At 39.3% G+C, this 15,087-nt stretch overlaps 1 protein-coding gene across 1 annotated transcript; it reads right to left on the bottom strand.

The window, feature by feature from the left end:
- Positions 1-8,984: 8,984 nt before the first annotated feature.
- LOC123652114 (olfactory receptor 1J4-like) lies at positions 8,985-9,936 on the bottom strand. The gene has a single exon (XM_045579890.1). It carries the CDS (start codon positions 9,915-9,917, stop codon positions 8,985-8,987), a length of 933 nt encoding a protein of 310 aa, XP_045435846.1. The 5' UTR covers positions 9,918-9,936.
- Between the last annotated feature and the right edge of the window lie 5,151 nt (positions 9,937-15,087).

Raw genomic sequence — 15,087 nt, 5'->3', positions numbered from 1 at the left:
ACTCATAAACACTCATATGCATACATACAAGTCAGAACTAACACAAAGTTGGACATACACAACCTACAATAATACACCTCTCACCCCAAAACATACTAACAATCCTCATCAACACACATGCTTCATGATTCACCTGATGAACACTCAAATCACCACATATACATAACTTAAATACTACATCATACAAGAGTACAAACAATTCAGTAATCTTATAAGAAACACACACCACAACACATATGCACACCCAACCACACTCACTACAACAAACAGTATACACTGTCCTATTAATGAAACTTTCATCCTTCTGACCTTCCCCTTGCAGTCAGCATGGAACAGTTAAGCCTATTCAGTTTACAGGTACAGTCATTAAACCACCACCAACACCCATGCATACAGTCATACACATGTGTCACACACACACACACAGAAAATCAATAACATAATTTCCAGCTCTCATATATGAGAGTGTCGCCCACAGGCACAGCTCACATGTGCACAACACACTGCTGAGCAGAGGTCTGAGCTCTGTCTGAGCTGATTTTGGTTCTTGATGAGGCAGGCATCTTCTTGTTCTCCAGCAGAGATAAGAGTCTCACTTCCAATGCTCAGCTGTGATACCATTGTTTACAATCACAAACATGAAGCAGGAGTCCCTAATCACATCCAGGAGGCTGATAACTTGGTCTACATATGCTGAAATGAGACTGTGAGTCAGATTCAAAACACATACACAACTATCAAACAGCACATATACAAGTGTACACAATACACACACAGAGTCATGGACACAGAGTCTCACACATGAACCCCACTAGCACACAGGCAGATCCATCGCCAAGGGCAGATTTCCAGCTCCTCTCACCTGGGCTCATCATCGGTGAGTTCAGACACTTTCTGCTCCAGACTGTTGCCCATCTCCTCAGGTTTTCTTCAGGAGACCTCACATCCAGACACACAGAAGCAATATCTGGGACCTTGGCACTTCTACAGACTTTCCTTTTCCTTAACCAGCTCCAGAGAAATGAATCCATGATAATACTTAACTGTTAATGAGAGACTGCAACCAGGTCCCCAAGCTTGTGGCTGATTTCTGACTGCCCTTTGGGAGCCCAGAAAAGAATAAGAGGGACTGGAGTCCTGGGGGACAGAGTCCCTGATTCCAGTCATGCCCTGAACTCCTTTGTTCTTGAGCATTGCTCCAGCTGGGAAAAAAGATTTTTCAACTTTCTATTTTGAAATGATTAAAAAAAAAAATTGCCAAAACCGGTTTGGCCCAGTGATAGAGCGTCTGTCTGTGGACTGAAAGGACCTGGGTTCGATTCCGGTCAAGGGCATGTACATGGTTGCAGGCGCATCCCCGGTAGGGGGTGTGCAAGAGGCAGCTGGTCGATGTTTCTCTCTCATCGACGTTTTTAGCTCTCTATACCTCTCTCCTCCTCTCTGTAAAAAATCAATAAAATATTTTAAAAAAAGAAAAAAAAAGAAAAAAAAAAGAAATGATTTTAAAAAAATAGAGAAGTTGTAATAATGATATTAAGAATTCCTGGTCAATCTTTAGCCAATTCCCCAATGGTTAATATTGTACTATGTTTACCTTCTGTGTGTGTGTGTATGTATGTATGTATGTATGTATGTACTAGTATGTTTGTATGTATATTTCAGGCTTAGATTTATACCAGTACATATCAGAATGCATATGATAATGTTTGCAAAGTTACTGTTTTTACTCTTTTTTTAAAACAAATTTTCTAAAACAGTTTAATGTTGAAAGTATTACATATGTCTCCCCTTTCCCCCAATTAACCCTTCTAGCCTGCCCCACTCCCTACCCCAGAACTTCACCATATATTATCTGGATCCACTGATTATGCATACATGCATACAATTCTTTTGTTGATCTCTTTCCACCTGCTCACCCATGCTTGCCTTCCCTCTGAGATCTGACAGTATGTTCCATGCCTCTATGTTGCTGGATCATTTTATTCATCAGTTTATTTTATTCATTAGATTCCACATTTAAGTGAGATTATGCGATATTTGTCTTTCTCTGTCTGGCTTTTTGCTTGTAATACTCTTCAGGTCTCTTCATGCTGTCTCAAAGGGTAAAAGGTCATTTTTTTACAGCTGCGTAGTATTCCATGGTATATATGTACCACAGCTTTTTTATCCACTCATCTACTGGTGGGCTGTTTCTGGATCTTAGCTATTGTGAATTGTGCTGCTATGAACATAGGGGTGCATATATTCTTTCTGATTGGTGTTTTTTTTAAGAATATATTTCTAGAAGTGGAATTGCAGGGTCAAATGACAGTTCCATATTTAATTTTTTGAAGAAACTCCATACTGTTTTCCATAACAACTGCACCAATCTGCATCCCCACTAGCAGTGTATTAGGGTTCTCCAGCAGTGTATTAGGGTTCCTATTCTCCACAGCCTCACCAGCACTTGTCATTTGTTGATATGTTGACAATAGCCATTCTGATAGGTGTAAGGTGATACCTCATTGTAGTCTGAATTTGCATCTCATCTCTCTGAAGATCAGTGACTTTGACCATTTTTTCATATGTCTCTTGGCTATCTCTGTGTCCTCTTTAGAAAAGAATCTATTTAGGTTCTTTGCCCATTTTTAATTGGATTGCTTGTCTTCTTTTGTTTAATTGTATGAGTTCCTTATATATATATTTTTGATATTAATCTTTTATTGGATGTATAATTGGCAAATATATTTTCCCATACAGTAGGCTCCCTTTTCTTTTTTCCCCTTTATTAAGGTATTACAAATGTGTCCTTAACCCCCCATTTCCTCCTGATTCCCCCAATCCCACTCTCACTCCCTGCTGTCTACACCCATTGCTTATGCTTATATGCATGCTTACAAGTCCTTTGGTTGATATCTCCCCCTTATCCCTTCCCTCCCCTACCTTCCCTCTGAGGTTTGAGCATCTGACCAATGCTTCTCTGTCTCTGGATCTGTTATTGTTCATAGGTTTATGTTGTTCATTATAATCCACAAATGAATGAGATCATGTGATATTTACCTTTCTCTGACTGACTTATTTCACTTAGTATAATGCTCTCCAGCTCCATCCATGCTGTTGCAAATGGTAGGAGCTCCTTCCTTTTTACAGCAGCATATATTCCATTGTGTAGATGTGTGAAAGTTTTTTAATCCACTCATCTGCTGATAGCACTTAGGCTGATTCCAAATCTAAGCTATTGTAAATTGTGCTGCTATGAACATAAGGGTGCATATTTCCTTTCTGATTGGTGTTTCTAATTTCTTGGTATGTATTCCTAGAAGTGGTATCACTGGGTCAAAGGGAGTTCCATTTTTAGTTTTTTTGAGGAAATTCCACATTGTGAGGCTAATTAGTTGGTCAAGACTAAAGAGGATCAGTAATCAAACTGCCAGTGAAGACAGAGAAAGGAGAGAGGTAGGTCAAGGAGGCAGGAAAGATAAAATCAGAGGAAACGGTAAAGTCCAGAAGAAAAATATTGGGTATTTCTTGCAAATGGAAAGAGCTAATTAACTAACCAAAAATTGGATGGCTTTCCTTGTTATTATCATTTTATAAGTGCCAGGGCCTCCTTCATCTTGGAAATATTTATTATCTTAGTGTAGTCAAAGACAGGAAGTGTAGTTTCTTAAACCAATTTCAGTGGTGTAAATTTTGACCAACACTTATATATAGGTTATAAAACACTTTTTTTTCTATCCCTTTATACAAAATTACCATAATTTTAGTTCCTTCTCAACTCAGTGCCAAACCAGGCTTATCTTATAATTGAAACTTTTTCCCAGACATAGACTAAATCCATTTGTCATGCAACTTCTGCCACATGTCCCTGAAGGCCCCTCTCACCTTTTCCTTTTGATTCTATACTCATGAAACTGAAGACTGATATTGTAATAGACATAACGGCTCTTGGACATTTTCCTCATCTCCAGCATTGATTGGTCAGCAAACAAATACCTAGTAAAATAGACAAGTTCTATATATCAACTATAGAAAAAAATCAAGAGTGTACAGAGATAAAGTAGTTTAAGTTGTTCTTGAATGGTACAACTTGTGAATTTAAGAAAATGCAAGTTGGAGAACTGTGACAGTGGCTTAATTGTAGAACATCTTAATTGTAGAGGGATATAATGACTAATATCTATTGAATAACAGGTATTAGTCATTATATCCCTCTCCCTATATTGGTTGGAGACAGAACCTCGTTCTATCCTGTAGAGAATAAAAGCATCCATGTTTCTCTCCCAACTTCCCTGTGAACTAGAACATGGGCGAGTGATCAAGACTTGGCCAATCATCTGTACCACCTTATTTGAATCTGGATGTGTTTATGCAAAGAATAAGAACTGGGCAGTTCTTTCTGGAGGTGATTGTATCTGGTCTTCAAGCCTCCAAGGGTTATGCCCAGTGACTGTTGCTGGTAACTATTGTGGGGGGGGGGGGTACAAGTGGTAGTGAGCAGTTTGGTGATTACAGCATTGAGCTCATCAGACCAATCTGAGATATGATTTTGTCTGTGTTTCTTTTCCATTTTATTGAGCCCCGTTGCTTAGTCTTGGAAAATCCACGTACATTTTCAATAACCATATTACCTTCACAAACCAATGAGAATTGATTTCTTTTCCTTGCATGTAAGTAACTCTGAGCATTAGAACCTGGGTGTTTAATGACAGGTCCAGAAAACAACCTCAGCTATAACCAAAGCCATGTTATTGTTTTGCATTAAATACATAATTTCATGTACTTTGGGTTTAAGGGAAACCTCAGGACAATATCCAATACGAAAATCTGTAAAATGTACTTAATATAGATACTTCTAGGAAGTTCTAAAAGAAAAACATACAAGGGACAAAACTGTTTCCCCAGAATCACAGATAAAATTTGGAACAGTGTTTTAGGGTTTCATCTAAAGAAAGAAATCCATGATCTGCTCCTCTATTTCCTGAAGGCTCTCTTGACATCCCCATTTCTCAGGCTGTAAATGAAGGGGTTCATCATGGGGGTTACCACTGTGTGCAGCCTGAGATTGCCTGGGCTGGGGAGTCGGGTGCAGCCTGAGGTTCCCAATCAATCCTTGCTGGGTGGGGTACACCGCCCGAGGTCCCCTGTCAAGCCCCTCCAGATGGGGGGTGCAGCGTCAGGTCCCCCGCCCTGGCCCAGCACTACGTAGCCTCAGGTCCCTGCTGATTGTTCATTAAGGCTCCTTACAGGAAACTCAGCCTCTGCCGTGGGCATAGCCATCTTGTCCGTTATAGCATGGCAGTCAATATGCATTTCCCCTCTTTATTAGATAAGATGTTTATTAAGAGTATTATCCTATAAGAAGGGACTTACCCAATTTCCCACTTTATTTAAATTTTTTCCATATCATTATAGTCTCATGGACACTTCCTTATTCTCTTGAGTTATAACCCATTACCATTATTTGTTTTGTAGCTTTAAGCATTTTCATTGGTTGCAGGGATTCTAAATGATCTCAGAGAAGCCAACTAGGAAATACTGATAACAGAAACAAAAGGAGTAAAAACTAGAAACTAAGAAACTGAAGGAAAGTTTACCCACAGGAGGTGGGTCAGGAGTGGGACACAAATAATGAGGGTGGGGCAATATACAATAGATGTTGGTATACAGACTATGAATAAAAAAATAAATTGCAAACTGTTTATATATTTTAAAACCCATGAGTTTGAATTGGTATCTCCAACTCTAGTTTGACACCATAGTGTTTTCCAGCCTCTCCTTTTCCATGTTCAGAGCTCCTTTCCCTGAGAGTGAGAGTCACGATCTTTTCCTCAGTGTTGGCTTAATTGATGAATCTTTGGATACATGGTGAATTGTTTCAGAATCTTGAACTCACACCACAGTTAATAACATACCACAGCTTAAAACTTTGTTTTGAGTTTTTTTGTTGTTTATTTTAATTGTGAAAATATATAGACAAAATTCTGGGTTCAAGAACTATAATACTTAGGTTATTTATTTTCCCTTTTAGTGTAATTATGGTCTTAATTAATTTTTTTAATGTTCATTTGATTTATTTTGTTCTATTTTGCTTTACTAACCATCTTTTCTATTCATGTTTTGCTTGCATTTATAGCATGCTACCTCTCATGTAAAATGAAGGGAAATAAAATATCCATCTATCTGCCCATTTGTGCAAAAAGAAGCACAGGAAGAATAAATCAGAAACTAATAGGAGTGGAGCTCACATGTAATCCAAGGACCTACTGTAGAGGGAAATGGATTAAAATATATATTTAATCAAAAGGGAGGAAGATGAGAGAATATATGTGAAACATGTATCAAATAAAAAACATAGTTACATGGAAAATATAAATTAAGATGTATTATGATTATATTAGATGTCAAGAGATAAAATTCTCCAGAAATAATTGTTGTTCTACATAAGATGAGCAATATCCAGCATTACATTTTTAATAACGGACACCTCAGAGATATAAGGAAAAAGAGAAGTTTAAAGTGATGGAAAAATTATACAATTTAAACTCTAACTGCAAGAAAGCTGCATTTTACTACCTATTCTATACTAGTATCTATATCTCTATCTGTATATTTATACCTACACTAGAGGCCTGGTGAATGAAATTTGTGCATGGGGGTGGGGTGTGTGTCCCTCAGCCCAGCCTGCACCCTCTCCAATCTTGGACCCTTCGAGGGATATCTGACTGTCCTCTCACAATCTAGGACTGCTGGCTCCCAACCACTTGCCTGCCTGCCTGCCTGCCCCTACCACTTCTACCTGCCAGCCTGATCACCCCCTAATCATTCCCCTGCCAGCCTGATGGATGCCTAACTGTTACCCCGCTGGTCTGATTGCCCCCCAACTGCCCTCCCCTGCAGGCCTGGTTGTCCCTAACTGCCCTTCCACATGGGGGTGGCCATTTTTGACTACATGGGGATAGCCATCTTGTGTGTTGGAATGATGGTCAATTTGCATATTACCTCTTTATTATACAGGATGTCTGTTCTTATATTTGTATGTATACTCATATCCATAGCGATAGATATAAAGTACCTATACTAATATTGGAAGGAGATGAGTAGTATCGGGTCTAGTAATAATTAATGTCGTTTTTAAACATTCGTTTAAAATCTTGCTTGGCGTTGACTTGTATTGACATAACCTTCAAACACGTGGTATCTACAGAACGTGTGAAGTGCAATTAACAAGTTTTGCTTGAAAAAGTTTGTGTTTGGTTTGGTTTTTGTTGCAAAACTAGGGCTAAGAAGATGGCGGATGAAGAGCATATTCGACACTGCATGCTTTACGAGTTCCAATTAGGAAGAAAAGCAAGTGAGGCTGCAAAAAACATCTGTAGTGCTCTTGGTCAAGATGCAGTTAGCGCCAGAAAATGCTAGCGTTGGTTTGAGAAATTTCGCGAGGGAAATTTTTCGTTAGTTGACAAGAGTGGTCGAGGCCGTGTGTCCAATTTTGATCAAGAAGCTCTTCAAGCTCTTTTGGTGCAAAATCCTCAAATTACCCAACAAGAGCTTGCGACAACTTTAAATTGTTCACAAAAAACAATTTCCAATCAATTGCGTGCACTTGGCAAAGTCTAAAAGTTTGGAAAATGGGTTCCTCATGAGTTGACCGACAACAACTGTAATCAAAGAGTCACAATTTGCAGTTCGCTCCTCTCTCATCAAAACCGTTAGCCGTTTTTAGAGCAAATTGTTACCGGAGATGAAAAATGGGTGCTGTATGTTAATTTGAAAAGGCGGCCTCAATGGTTGGACAAAAATGAGGCTCTGCAGCCCACGCCAAAACCTGACTTGCATGCGAAAAAAGTGATGTGTGTTTGGTGGAATTTTAAAGGAATTCTTCATTATGAACTTTTACCATCTAACCAAACCATTACAAGTGCAGTGTATAGTGCCCAATTGGAAAGGTTAGCCCAAGCTTTAAGAGAAAAAGAACCCGCGCTGATTAATCGGAAGGGCGTAATTCTTCACCACGATAACGCACGACCGCATACTGCAAGAATCACTGCTAAAAAACTGCACCAGTTGGAATGGGAAGTTCTCCCTCAACCTGCATATTCTCCTGATATTGCCCCTTCCGATTACCATTTGTTTCGTTCTTTGCAAAACTTTCTTCTTGGAAAAAAATTTAATAATGAAGAATGCCTCAAAAATGTATTGAAAATTTTTTGCATCAAAATCACCAGAATTTTACAACAGAGGGATTAAAATGCTTCCTGAGCGTTGGGCACAAGTAGTAGAAAACAACGGCAACTATATTGTTGATTAAATTTTGTTGTATTGTTTAAATAAATTCGATTTAAAAAAAGTATTAGAAAACGACATTAATTATTACTAGACCTAATAGTTAAGGTAAAGCCCATTTCTAGAAATATCTCCTAATTATAAATGCAGTGGTATGATTTTGTATGTATTTTTAAAATGTTTGGCTCTCTTTTTAAAAAAGCCTTCTTTTGTAGCATATGCCATTTTTCATAGTGTAATTTTTCTTATCATGGCTGATTGCAATCTACCAACATAATGTCACTGAATGTCAGTTGGGAAGAAATTCTCACAATCAATTTGAAGCTATCAAAAGCCAGCATCAAAGAATAAAGTAAAAAAAAATTTCACCAGAAGAAAATCATGAGACTAAATCAATAACATAGTATAACAAATACATAAGCAAATACTGGCATATTTCAAAGGAGAAAGAGACAAATCCACAACTATCATTGTGCAATATATTTTGCATAAGATTTTGCATATATCTTATGAGGTGATGAACAAGCAACAATTACTAATTGGGAATGTAACATTACTCACAATCCATGTGGCAAACTTGGCCTAGTTTACATATTAACTACACTGTACATGACAACAGAATGCATATTTTATTTAAGTTATATGGAGATGTTGACTATTCGGTAATTTTAAGAGATATATTTCCATGTGCTCCTGACTGCAACAAGAGGATTTAATGATTACCATTTAAAGAACTTAATCTTGACACACATGTCTAAGGCCTGTTTTATATCTCTGTTTCTCAGGCTGTAGATGAAGGGGTTCAGCATGGGGGTAACTACCATATACATGACCGAAGCAATTATGTCCTTGGAACCCCATGATGAGGAGAAAAAGTAAATACCTGCAACTGTCCCATAGTATAACAACACCCCAGAGAGATGGGAGCCACAGGTAGACAAGGCTTTAGAGAGTCTCTTAGTGGAGGGGACCCTCAGGATGATGGTCCCTATACGAATATAGGAGCCCAAAATTACACCAAAACACAAAAATAAAATCATCCCTCCCTCGGTGAATATGGCCAGCTCATTGAGGGAGGTATCCGAACAGCTCAGCTTCAGGAGTGCAGCAAGGTCACAGAAGTAGTGAATGATGGTATTGTCAGCACAGAAAGATAATCTGACCATGAGGAAAGTGTGGAAAAGGGCAATGCCACAGGAGAGAATCCAGGAGCCAGCCACCAGCAGCAGACACAGGCCCTCCCTCATGATGGTGATGTAGTGCAGAGGGTGACAGATGGCCACATACCTGTCATATGCCATCACAGCCAGAAGAAAATTGTCAAGATCACCAAAAAGCATGAAAAAATACAATTGAGAAATGCATCCTACATAGGAGATGGATTGTTGCTGAGTCTGCATGTTCATGAGCATCTTAGGGACAGTGACAGATGAGAGAGAAATGTCAGAGAAGGCCAGGTGGCTGAGGAAGAAGTACATGGGCGTGTGCAGGCGGGAGTCCAGCCTGATGAGCAGGATGATGAGCAGGTTGCCCAGCACCGTGGTCAGGTACATGCCCAGGAACAGGGTGAAGAACACGCCCTGCTGCCCTGGTGGGATGGGGAGCCCCAGGAGGAGGAACTGGGACACGCTGCTCTGGTTCTCAGGCCTCATGCTGCTCTTCTGTCTGCTGGGGATGCAGAAGGTGTGGGAGTCTCAGGAACTTAGAAAGGATGAACAGGACATCTAATCTCATACTGTCGTAATTGGGAAAACCATTCATTTTTAAATATAATACTTCATATTAATTTCTCACACCTGTGGATGTGTGCCTCTTCCCTCTCTCCCACTCTGGTTCCAGGAACACATTGAGCCTCCTAAGTAGTTACAAGACCTCATCACATAGAAATAAGAGGGGTTTGCTGTTTACTCAAATATTACCTTTAATATCACTTCTGTGTCAGAACCTCTACTAAGGACTGAAGTGCAGCAGTGAATAAGAATGCAATGTGCCCCCTTCTATGAGTTTACATCTATGCCAGGCCAGAGCCAAACCATAATCATTCACTGTGGCAAGAATGGAAAGTCAGAGCCTGCAACGTGGTGTTGGTTGTTTCTGCCTGAAAGTAATGTGAGACTCTACTGCTGAGTGGACCTGGTTGGAGAATTGTCAGACTTCCTATGAATCTGCCTGCTCCCGTTGACCCTCAGCTGTAAACTCAGGGACAGTCTGGAAATGGGTGGCCATTGGATGCCAGAATATCTTCAAAACCAGAATAGTCTACAAACTTATCTTTCAAAATAATGCTGAACATTTAGATGAACATTTGGGTACCAGGCTAAGGACTTTACCTACATTTCCTAATTAAATTCACACATCAGCCTTACATTCCCAGGTTTTAAAACCTCTTCACAGCTACTCTAAGGATTTGTATTCTTTGACCTATTTTAGTTTTTAAGAAATAGAAACATAAATGACACAAATTCTGCAGGCTCACAGCAGTACAGCTGGAACAGAATAGCACACAATACATGTGTGTGTATTAGTATCTATGTATTACAATGTAATTACATATTACATTTCATATCATATGAAATGTTTATAACGATATATATGTATTACCATTTTCTATAAGTTAGAAATCACCAAGTGTTAGCTACTTCATGGAGTTCAGTCTAATATGTCTGTGTGATCAGAAACCATGCTTTGTTTTTTCTTTTAAAAAATATATTTTATTGATTTTTTTACAAAGAAGGGAGAGGGATAGAGTCAGAAACATCGATGAGAGAGAAACATCGATCAGCTGTCCCCTGCACACTTTCCACTGGGGATGTGCCTGCAACTAAGGTACATGCCCTTGACCGGAATTGAACCAGGGACCCTTCAGTCCATCCTTCAGTCCGGTACTCCAGCCTCTGAGCCAAACAGGCCAGGGCAGAAACCATTGACTTAACTGTTACACAGGGAAACTTCCCTTTTCTTGCTTAGGAGACAAGCACAATATATTATTTTAGAGCTGTGAGGACACAGAGTTGTCCAAAATGTGCTTTTATTCCCTTTACTAGTTAATTTTATTCCTTCATGTTTATTTACTTTCCAACTGACAAAAACCTCTCAAATACATTAAGATCTATTTATGAAATAACTATTTACTGAGAATGTCTGCAAGATTCATTAAACTTGTGTCATTCTTTCCATTTTATATATGTGAAAGTTAGACCAATGTTTTATATAACCTCCCCAAGATCTCATCACTATATAATGCCAATTCTGCCCAATACCTTTACACATCATGATACCTGGAGTTTATGGTTAGTTTGTTTGTTTCCGTGGTATGTTTACGTGGTGTTGGTTGTTTCTGCCTGAAAGTAATGTCTCACATTTAGTAAAAATAAAGTATTTATTTTTACATTTAGTAAAAATTTAGTATTTAGTAAAAATAAAGAAAAGGTTGGAAAATTCTGAGCAACTCAGTCACACTCAGGTTCATAAAAATAATAGCAAATCAATTTCAAGAGACAGGGTGTTGCTTAGAATTGAGTATCTTAGGTAATGGTGCCCTGAAGGAGGACACTTTAGGAAACACTTGAGTCATGGATACAGAACACACACACTCACACACACACTGCTGATTGGAGAATGTAAGTCACCCCTGACCAAATTTCCATCGTAAAGGAAGAACTGCCAATATGTGGTTCAACTCATAAACACTCATATGCATACATACAAGTCAGAACTAACACAAAGTTGGACATACACAACCTACAATAATACACCTCTCACCCCAAAACATACTAACAATCCTCATCAACACACATGCTTCATGATGCACCTGATGAACACTCAAATCACCACATAGAGTACAAACAATTCAGTAATCTTATAAGAAACACACACCACAACACATATGCACACCCAACCACACTCACTACAACAAACAGTATACACTCTCCTATTAATGAAACTTTCCTCCTTCTGACCTTCCCCTTGCAGTCAGCATGGAACAGTTAAGCCTATTCAGTTTACAGGCACAGTCATTAAACCACCACCAACACACATGCATACAGTCATACACATGTGTCACACACACACACAGAGAAAATCAATAACATAATTTCCAGCTCTCATATATGAGAGTGTTGCCCACAGGCACAGCTCACATGTGCACAACACACGGCTGAGCAGAGGTCTGAGCTCTGTCTGAGCTGATTTTGGTTCTTGATGAGGCAGGCATCTTCTTGTTCTCCAGCAGAGATAACAGTCTCACTTCCAATGCTCAGCTGTGATACCATTGTTTACAATCACAAACATGAAGCAGGAGTCCCTAATCACATCCAGGAGGCTGATAACTTGGTCTACATATGCTGAAATGAGACTGTGAGTCAGATTCAAAACACATACACAACTATCAAACAGCACATATACAAGTGTACACAATACACACACAGGGTCATGGACACAGAGTCTCACACATGAACCCACTAGCACACAGGCAGATCCATCGCCAAGGGCAGATTTCCAGCTCCTCTCACCTGGGCTCATCATCGGTGAGTTCAGACACCTTCTGCTCCAGACTGTTGCCCATCTCCTCAGGTTTTCTTCAGGAGACCTCACATCCAGACACACAGAAGCAATATCTGGGGCTTTGGCACTTCTACAGACTTTCATTTTCCTTAACCAGCTGCAGAGAAATCAGTCCACAGGTGACACTTAACTGCTAATGAGACACTGCAACCAAGTCCGCAAGCTTGGGCTAATTTCTGACTGCCCTTTGGGGAGTCATGTGTCCCAGAATAAGAGGGACTGGAGTCCTGGGGGACAGTGCCCTGGACTGCTTTGTTCTTGGGCATTGCTCCAGCTGGGAAGAAAGATTTTTCAACTTTCTATTTTGATATGATTTTAAAGATACAGATAAGTTGTAATAATGATATTAAGAATTCCTGGTCAATCTTTAGCCAATTCCCCAATGGTTAATATTGTACTATGTTTACCTTCTCTCTGTGTATGTATGTATATATGTATGTACTAGTATGTCTGTAGGTGTATTTCAGACTTAGATTTACACCAGTACATATTATCAGGATGCATATGATAATGTTTCCAAAGCTACTGTTTTTAAACAAATTCCCACCAGCAATCTCAGCATCCTTGCCAAAACTTGTTTGTTGTTTTGTTGATGATAGCCATTCTGACATGTGTGAGATGGTGTCTCATTTAAAAAAATATATATATTTTATTGATTTTACACAGAGAGGAATTGAGAGGGATAGAGAATTAGAAACGTCGATGAGAGAGAAACATCAACCAACTGCCTCTTGCACACCCCCTACTCGGGATGTGCCCGCAACCAAGGTACATGCCCTTGACCGGAATCAAACCCAGGACCTTTCAGTCCCCGGGCCGACGCTCTATCCACTGAGCCAAACCTGTCTTGGCTGGTGTCTCATTTTTGTTTTGATTTGCATCTCTCTGATGAGAGTAACTAAGAGCATGTTTTCATATGTCTCTTGGCCTTCCTTCTGTCTTCTTTTGAAAAGTATCTATTTAGGTCTGTTGCCCATTTTCTGATTGGGTTGTTTGTCTTCCTTTTGTTAAGTAGTATGAGTCCCCTGTAAATGTTGGGGCAACCAGGGTGGCAGGGGAGGGCAGTTGGGGGCGAGATCAGGGAGGACAGTTAGGGTGATAGGGAGGCAGAGGCAGTTGGGGGCTCCATCAGGCTGCCCGAGGAGGGCAATTAGGGGTGATTGGGCAGGCAGGAAGAGGGGCTGGGGCAATCAGGCAGGCAGACAGGTGAGTGGTTAGGAGCCAGCGACCCAGATTGTGAGAGGGGTGTCCAATTGCCCAGTGGGATCGGGCCTATACCGGTGGTCAGACAACCCCTGAAGGGTCCCCGGTTGGAGTGGGTGCAGACTGGGCTGAGGGAACACCCGCTCCGTGCACAAATTTCATGCACTGACTGTAGTAGAAATATAATGACACAGATTTTGTAGGCACACACAGTACAGCAGGGGACAGAATAGCACACATGTGTGTATATCTGTATCTATAATATATGTGACATACAATGTATATAACTTGATATATATACACTGTCATTTTCTATAAATTAAAAATGACCAAGTATTATCTACTTCATGGGATTCAGTCTAATCTGTGTGATCATAGCCCATGTTCTTAATCCTTGCACATGGAAACTTCTCTTTTGTTGTTTAGAGAAGTTAAGCACAATATATTATTTGAGATGTGAGCACCAAAAGTTGTCCAAAATTTTCTTAGTCCCTTTACTAGATAATTTAATTCCTTCATATTTATTTACCTTCAACTGACAAAAATTTTCATATACATTAACTTCCATTTATATGATGACTATTTAATAAAAGATTTGATTATAAACAAGTGCTGGATTTTATCAAATGCTTTTTCTGCATCTATTGATATGACCATGTGGTTTTTATCCTTCCTTTTGTTTATGTGGTGTGTCATGTTTATTAATTTGTAGATATTGCACCAATCTTGCATCTCTGGAATAAATTTCTCTTGATCATGGTATATAATCTTTTTAATATATTACTGGATTTGATGGAGGATTTTGTTGAATATTTTATCATTTATGTTCATCATAGATATTGGCCTATAATTTTCCTTGTAGTGTCTTTATTTGGCTTTGGAATTAGGTTAATGCTGGCTTTATAAAATGGATAGGCATTGCATTGAATCTATAGATTTTTCATTCCATTGATTATTTAATTTGCGTTGTAGAAGCTTTTTAGCTTTTAGCTTGATGTATTATCACTTGTATATTTTTGCTTTTATTACCTGTGCTTTTGGTGTCCTATCCAAGAA

This window comes from Pipistrellus kuhlii, unplaced genomic scaffold (genome assembly GCF_014108245.1).
Source record: "Pipistrellus kuhlii isolate mPipKuh1 unplaced genomic scaffold, mPipKuh1.p scaffold_m20_p_12, whole genome shotgun sequence".
NCBI classification, from domain to species: Eukaryota; Metazoa; Chordata; class Mammalia; order Chiroptera; family Vespertilionidae; genus Pipistrellus; species Pipistrellus kuhlii.
This window is presented reverse-complemented; position numbering and strand designations above follow the sequence as displayed.

Bases quoted from the DNA above. Each gene is read 5' to 3' on its own strand.
- LOC123652114 (XM_045579890.1), bottom strand. From the start codon at position 9,917: ATGAGGCCTGAGAACCAGAGCAGCGTGTCCCAGTTCCTCCTCCTGGGG.